Source organism: Eublepharis macularius, chromosome 15 (genome assembly GCF_028583425.1).
Source record: "Eublepharis macularius isolate TG4126 chromosome 15, MPM_Emac_v1.0, whole genome shotgun sequence".
NCBI classification, from domain to species: Eukaryota; Metazoa; Chordata; class Lepidosauria; order Squamata; family Eublepharidae; genus Eublepharis; species Eublepharis macularius.
Genome location: NC_072804.1, coordinates 55904767 through 55912454, shown reverse-complemented (window position 1 = coordinate 55912454; position 7688 = coordinate 55904767). Strand labels below are relative to the sequence as shown.

General features: G+C 46.6%; 1 protein-coding gene across 1 annotated transcript; it reads left to right on the top strand.

The window, feature by feature from the left end:
* Window positions 1-3166: 3166 nt before the first annotated feature.
* On the top strand, window positions 3167-3705 carry GNG8 (G protein subunit gamma 8). The gene is made up of 2 exons (XM_054999678.1): window positions 3167-3283; window positions 3494-3705. Exons 1-2 carry the CDS (start codon window positions 3200-3202, stop codon window positions 3620-3622), a joined length of 213 nt encoding a protein of 70 aa, XP_054855653.1. The 5' UTR covers window positions 3167-3199; the 3' UTR covers window positions 3623-3705.
* Window positions 3706-7688: the final 3983 nt, after the last annotated feature.

Below are 7688 nucleotides of genomic sequence, written 5' to 3'. Positions count from 1 at the left end.
TCCCCCAAGGAGAACTCGGCAAGATCCAGTGCACAAGCTGGTGGAATCAAACCTCTTGATGTCAGAGACATCCTTGCAAAATGGCCAAAATAATCAGAGCGCATCCTCGAACCCACATCCTCAAACCTTGAAGGCTTTGAGCCTTCAGTTCGAGTTACTCAAATAGTAAAGAGTCCAGTAGCACCTTTAAGACTAACCAACTTTATTGTAGCATAAGCTTTTGAGAACCACAGCTCTCTTTGTCAGATGCTACTGGACTCTCTTCTGACAAAGAGAGCTGTAGTTCTTGAAAGCTTATGCTACAATAAAGTTGGTTAGTCTTAAAGGTGCTAATGGACTCTTTACTATTTTGCAACTACAAACTAACACGGCTAACTCCTCTGGATCAGTTACTCAAATAGGCATTCTGTATAGGCTCAGAGGCACAGTCAACCTTTTATGCTTCAGGAGCTCAAGCTCTGACTCTTGGTATTCAAAGCAAGTCCTGATTTTTTGGGGGGGGGTTAATGTCCTTTTAGGCTGCTCCTCCTGCATCTCCCCTCCACTTTATACCCATAATGGGACCCCCTGCCAATGCACAGGCGTCTGTCCTCAGAGGGTGCAGTAACCTTTCCTTCTCCCTTGCAGAGAGGCTGCACAATTAGCGGACAGCTTTGAACATGGTTGATGAGGGCCGGGAGTGCTTGATGGCGGAAGGAGAGGGGGGCTAATTAGCTGTGTTTGCCCCCCCCAACTCTCTTTCTCCTCCTGCTGTGTAGCTAATTCCTCTTCCTCTTGGATCAAGGCGTAGCTTAGGAGAATCCAGCTGTGCCTGGGTCACACTCCAGCTGTTCGGATCCTCTTCATCTTGCCAAAGCCTCCCTTTAAACCGCTTAATCTGGACAGGTGGGTCTAGCTGTTTCGAGCAGGACTGGGGGAGAGGCTGGCTGAAGGCAGTATAAAGAACGGCATTATAAAACTAGGATGGAATGAACTGATTTTAAAGAGACCTTTGGATGGAAGTTATGGGGGGGGGCGGGTTCTGATGTAGATGGAAAAGCGGGAATTGTGCTTCTAGCACCTTCCTGATGGGTGAGTGGCAAATAACAATTAGTTGAGTGACCAGATATTGATTCTGTTAACTGGAGACCTCTGCATCTCTTCTCCTTTGTATCCAAGAAAAAGGTGGGACCAGGTTTGAGAAAACATGGCCAACACAGCTGAGGAATGCGAGCTTTGGGTTCTGTAGTACCTTAAAGACCAATCCGAATCATAGGGTGGGAAGGGACCTCTAGGGTCATCTAGTCCAACCCCCCGCACAATGTAGGAAATTCACAACTACCTTCCCCCTCACACACACCTCCAGTGACTCTTGCTCCATGCCTAGAAGACGGCAAAACACCATCAAGATCCCTGGCCTGAAGGAGGAAAATTGCTTCCTGACCCCAAAGTGGCGATCGGTATTACCCTGAGCCATGAGAACTAAGCCCTGATGTAACCCTTCCTGCCCTCCCCCTCATGATCTGCCCAGGTTCACAGAGTCAGCATTGCTGTCAGGTGGCCATTTAGCCTCTGCTTAAAAACCTCCAAAGAGGGAGAGCCCACCACCTCCCGAGGAAGCCCGTTCCACTGAGGGACCGCTCTAACTGTCAGGAAGTTCTTCCTAATGTTTATCCCAAAACTCTTTTGATTTAATTTCAAAAGAATCTTGCTCTTCGACTGCAGACCAACAAGCCTACCCACCCGAAACAGCTGAGAAATGTTGCTACGTAGCTCAGCAGAGCTTAATTTAATAATACATAGCATTTCTCATAGCCACCACATATATCATCTCAGCAATCCTTACAATACCCCTATAAGGTTGGCCAGTATTCTGAACCCCACATTTTGGAGGGGAGGATAGCTGATGAAATCACATCTTGCTAATGGCCACCGAGTGAGTTCATGCAAGAGGTGAGGTTTGAACTGAGGACGTCCAAGCTCACACACTTACTGACCCTTACACAAAAGGGGTGTGTATATGCTGGGGATTAATGCTACCACAAAACCCAAACTTCTTAGTAGACCCTCCATGCTTAGTGTCAGGATCTGAACACAAGATACCAGGCATAAATAATGGCAAGAGCTGTTGCCTTCCAGTAACGGGGGTTATTGGCCTGGGAAAGGGCTGTGGCCCAGTGGAACAGCATACACCAAGCATGTAGAAGGCTGCAGGGTCAGACCCCAGCATCTCCACCTAAAGGAAGGCTGGGAGTAGGGAGAACCCAAAGAGACAGAGGAGTCCTGCAAGACCAGACAGACCAGTGGTCCGACTAAGCAAAAGGGAGCTTCCTATTTCAATTCCAGGGGAAGAAGCATGCTTTGCAGGACAGCTCTTGCTTGGAATACCGAAAGCCCGGGGTTCAGTCCTCCAGCTGAAGTGTTTTTTAAAAAAATTTTATTTTAAAACATGACAAATACAAGGCTGCTATAAAATACAATATTGTGAATCAGCTTACATTAACACTAGTATAGTCTACAGGAGAAGAGATAATGTAACGAGATTATAATATCTAACAGCAGATGAAACATCAGTGATTCTAGTGCAACAGATTCTTTTAGTTTAAAGATACAAAGGAAAGGTGCCTGGGAGGATGAAAATCATTGCATGTTAAGTATTAAAAAACCAGGAACCATTTAGAGAAGAAAACTGTTTCTTTTGGGTAGTGTTGTGATTGATACATGTCGTCATAGATACTCTCTTGAATATAATGATCCCATACTTTCAGCATCCAGTTTTCAATTGTGGGGATTTTGGGGGGATTTCCAATTGGAAACTATTAATGATTTAGCTGCAGCTGAAGCATTTTGGGAGGCAGACTGGGAAATGCCTTGCTATCAGAGCAGACGATCCCAAGATAAACGGACTTGATATAAAAGAGCTTCGTATGTTTGTGAACTTCCAGGAGTCAGCTGGCCGGCCACGACTGGAAAAGGAACACTTGGGCTGGATAAAAGATTATGCTCCAAATATCTCTGTGTGTATGTTGCAGGGGTGGTTGTGGTTTGTTATTGCACAACTTAGTAACTGTTTTTGTGATCAAAGACGCTGTTACTGAGCATCTGTATTTTGGCAGTGGAGCTCGAGCCAAGGGTTAGTTGTTTCCATTGAACTAATTCTCCGTCTCTTGCTTTCTGGGTCCGCTGTCAGCAGGTTGGGCCTCTAGGCTGGTAAGGAATAATGTCTAACAACATGGCCAAAATTGCAGAGGCCCGCAAGACGGTGGAGCAGCTTAAACTGGAAGTGAACATTGACCGTATGAAGGTGAGATTCCCAAGCAACTTCTCTCCCCCCCCCCGCACCAATCCTGCACACACGTGCTGGCTTTTTTCTGTTACCAGGAAGCAATGATTACACAGCTTCCAAGGGCAGCCCAGGGCACTGTGCTTTGCAGTAGTCAAACCCAAAGCATCCAAAAGCGTGCCATCCTCCCCTCCCCAAATCTCTGACTTCGGGATCCTCTCTCCCTGGTAGGTGTCCAAGGCAGCAGCTGACCTACTGGCTTACTGTGAAGCCCATGCCAAGGAAGATCCACTGGTGACCCCGGTGCCCTCTGCGGAGAACCCTTTCCGTGAGAAACGTCTCTTTTGCATAGTGCTGTGAACCTGGGGATACAAGATCCGGGCCAAGATGAAGAGGGAAGGAAGGCAGGGGATTCCATTTTTATCTTCACTTGATAAGTTTGCAACTTGAACAGCTGGAGGAGAAATTTTGGGATGGGATGTTCTTTTGCAGGAAGAATCATTTCTACTCTCTAGGCTTGCCAACCTCCCGGTGGGGCCTGGAGATTCAGAATTACAATTGATCTGTAGACTACAGAGATTAGTTTCCCTGGAAGAAGTAGCTGCTCTGGAGGGTGGGCTCTGTGGCATTATACCCCCATTAAAAGCCTCCCCAAATCTCCAGGCATTTCCCAACTCGAGTTGGCAAGCCTTGTTCTCTCCTATGGGCTAATACCAATTTAAGGGTGGGCACAGGAAAACAGTGTGTGTGTGTGGGGGGGAAGTGTTAAAAGCCCCCAACAGATCCTCTGCTGTTGCTTTAAATGCAAACAAAGGAACAAACATGAGATCTGATCACAAATCGGCCGTGGGTAATCTGGTGTGTAATTTTGCCCCACAGATTTATTCTCCATTGAAAACACTTGCAAAATTTTAACTGTCAGGATGTTGCATGGCCCCTGTCTCGTTTGCACCCCTGCTCCCTCATTTGGCCCTAATTAATTACCTTCCCGGCTGGAGGGATGAGTGGAGGAGGTAACTTCCCGAAGTTTAACATTCTCTGCATTGCTGTCACAATAAATGCTAAGTGACTTTTCTTTCTGAAGTCCTGTTCTGTTTTCTTAGCTCTCCCCAGTTCTTCTCATCCTGTAGCCTATGGGACAGTCTACAACAGACAGTTATTCTTTCTCGGGGGTGGAAGAGGTTGTTCTAGTTTGGGTTTCTCTGGGACAGCAGATGGCCCCATAGCAGCATTGCCACTAGCTGTCTGTTACTGGAAAGATACGGATGAATCGCAGAGCTGAAGCTATCGCAGACACAATTTATGAACTGGGAAAGGGCTGTGGCTCGTTGGATATTCCCAAAGGCTCACCCTGCCCAGTTATCACCCCACAGCAGTTTCATGGCTGATTTGTTTTTTGGATTTTCCCCAGATTTCATTTCCCAGATAAGATATTTGCAAGAGGCTCATAAAAACTCAGCTGGCCAGAAGCTGCAGCCTCCCTTGGGTGCAGAGCCGGAAGGAAGACTGAGGCTTGGATTTACGGCTTCTGCATTGTTTATTTATTTGTTTGTATATTTTATTCGGCTTATATCTTGCCCTTTCTGCAAGCGGGCTCAGGGCGGCGTCCAACAAGAATATACAATTAAAACATACAATAAAACCGCATAATCATATAAATCAGATAACATGAAAAGAATCCAGGTGTCGCAAAACAATTAGCATACTGTAAAAAAAGCACCATAAGCCACGGGCACAGCCATGGCGTACATCCAGGTGGCTGCAGTGAGAAGGCAGGGCGGTCAGAAAGAGGGACAATGTGCTGGCTTCTAATCAAAGGTCCAGTGGAAGATCTCCGTCTTGCAGGCCCTGCAGAACAGTGAAAGGTTGGGTATAATGTCAGGGCCCAAATCTCCATTGGGAGAGCGTTCCACCAGGCTGGGGCCAAGGCAGAGAAAGCTCTAGCCCTAGTCGAAGCCAGCCAGATGTCCTTTGGGCTGGGACATTAGCCAATTGCATTGCGGCCATTTTCACACTGCTTACTGGCCATGGAATATCATGCCGAGCTCCCGGAACAACAGCATCTTCCTGGTGCGATTTTACCGTTATTGCGCGTAATTGCGCCAGGAAGGCGCTGTCGTTCCAGGAGCTTGGGATGATGTTCCGTGGCCGGTAAGCAGTGTGAAAACGGCCTGCTATTGTCCTCACATCTTTTGTCCAGACCTGATTTGTGGTTTTTTTTATTTTATACATTCTCTATAAACAAAATGAAACTGGAGTTCTAAGTTGTCCAGTATCTGCACAGAACACTATTGATGTTTCTCAGGGCTATGGCTACCTGTTTCTTTCTTTTTGCTTCTACCTTACATCATTGCTATTCTCTCCCTGATCAGCTACAATAGGGGTCCCCAACCTTATTCAACCTGTGAGTACTTTTTAAATGTGGAAATTGGGTCGCAGCTACCAATACAAAATGGCCACCGAGTAGGGTCAACCACAAAATGGCCACCAAGAGAACTGCGGTCAATCACAAAATGTTGGGAGGTTCCAAGCTGTTATCAAATGCAGACAGAAAGTCATGGCCTCTTCTGAAGCATCTCCTGTTCCACTATCGAGAACTAAGGTTACCAACCCTCCAAGGTGGTCTTGGAGTTCTCCAGGGATTACCACTGATCTCCAGACTATAGAGATCAATTCCCCTGGAGGAAATGGCAGCTTTGAAGGATGGACTCTATGGCATTATACCCTACAGAGGTCCCTCCCTGTAGTGTTGCTAGCTCCAGGTTGGGAAATTCCTGGATATTTGGGGGGTGGAGCCTGGGGAGGGCTGGGTTTGGAGAGGGGAGGGACCTCAACTGGGGTATAACGTCATAGAATCCACACTCCAAAAGCAGCCATTTTCTCCAGGGGAACTGATCTCCGTAGATTGGAGATCAGTTGTAATTATTTCCCAAGCCACAGCTGGCAACTTTAGACAGAGGAAAGCCAGGAGTGGTTTTCTGCTTTGGGGAAGAAGAAAGGGAGTGCCAGGAAGCACATCACTGGTCATCATGTTGGGGAATTTCACTGTCACAACAAATCTAACTTAAATTCGTTCAGCAATTTTCTTATCTGAACAGAGCTTTATTAGGGGAAGGCATAACAGAGCAGAAACAGGACAATATTTTTTTTAAAGAATGACAGTAGAAGGCTGCCCTCCCAGATCTTTGCTGACCCCTTCCCAACCCCAAGGAGGTGCAACTCCAAGACTCAATTCTTTTGTCTACCACAAAGGCCAATTAACTCTCTGCTCCTTCAATTAGACCCTGGACCATGCCACAAAATTGAGTTAATGACTGCTAATTGGTCATTTGTTTTGATCTTCAGGCCTGCAGCTGCATTGCTGGCTCCATCTAGGCCTTGAGGTTTCCTTCCAACGCTTCCGGTCTTCAGCAAAAGAGCATGTGCCGTCCAGTTGCTTTTTACTTTAGGGACCCCGCAACACTGGGAAAGGCAAAGTGTGACATCACTTCCTGTTTTCCTGCCACCCCCCCCCCCTGTACACCGTACTCCTGAAACAGAAGCCCTACCACACTTCTTGGCACTAGCTTTTAAAAAAAAACTTCATTAAGGCCAAAACTGAACGTACAGATTCACTCTTGGTGTAGGATTACCAGTGGTTAACTGGTTTTGAAGTCAGAACAGTCAATTCAGTGCTGTCTCCTCTATCGCTTTTCAGGGATTCTCAAGGAGAAAAAATGCTTTGCTGATTACTGCTACCAGAGGGTTTAAAAAAAAATAGGTTAAATTTTGGACCTAAAGGTGTGTAAAAGTTTTACTCTGAATAAGGCAGCTGTCATTTTTATAAAGTTCCTGAAGCTTTTCCCCATGCCAAAGTTCAGACTTCCATCATGTGACAGACAGGGTGCACCCTACCCAAAGAAAACAAAATTTGCACCTGCTAATTGACATTCATAGATGTAAATTGACACATCATCACTATAATTTAGAAATACAGCTCACGGTAGCACCAACTTGGTCACGGGCGGCAGGCAGAGTTCCGCTGCTTGAGTGACAGCTGTCAGTCACCCAAATGTTTACCCAAAGCTTCTTCAGCAAAGAAACAAAGGCAACCGAACTCTTCATCCTCTTCTATTGGACAGAAACAGAACACAGATATTTCGGGCCTCAATAAAAGGACACCTGGTGCAAAAGCACACACGTGCGTGCACCCCAGGGTGTATTTTGGGTTGGGAGGGAGAAGTAGGGTTACCAGCCTCCAGGTAGTGGCTGGAGATCTCCCAGAATTACAACTGGTCTCCAGGCCACAGAGATCAGTTCACCTGGAGAAAATGGCGACTTTTGGGAGTGGACTCTATGGAATTATGCCATGCCAAGGTCCTGTCCCTCCCCAAACCCCCCTTTCTCCAGGTTTCACCTCCTGGATCTCCAGGAATTTCCCAACTTG

What these genes read in the sequence shown, in the direction of transcription:
- GNG8 (XM_054999678.1), top strand. Translation starts at nt 3,200, where the DNA reads ATGTCTAACAACATGGCCAAAATTGCAGAGGCCCGCAAGACGGTGGAG. An exon ending in TGAACATTGACCGTATGAAG is followed by an intron (nt 3,284 to 3,493) that starts GTGAGATTCCCA and finishes TCTCCCTGGTAG; the next exon opens with GTGTCCAAGGCAGCAGCTGA.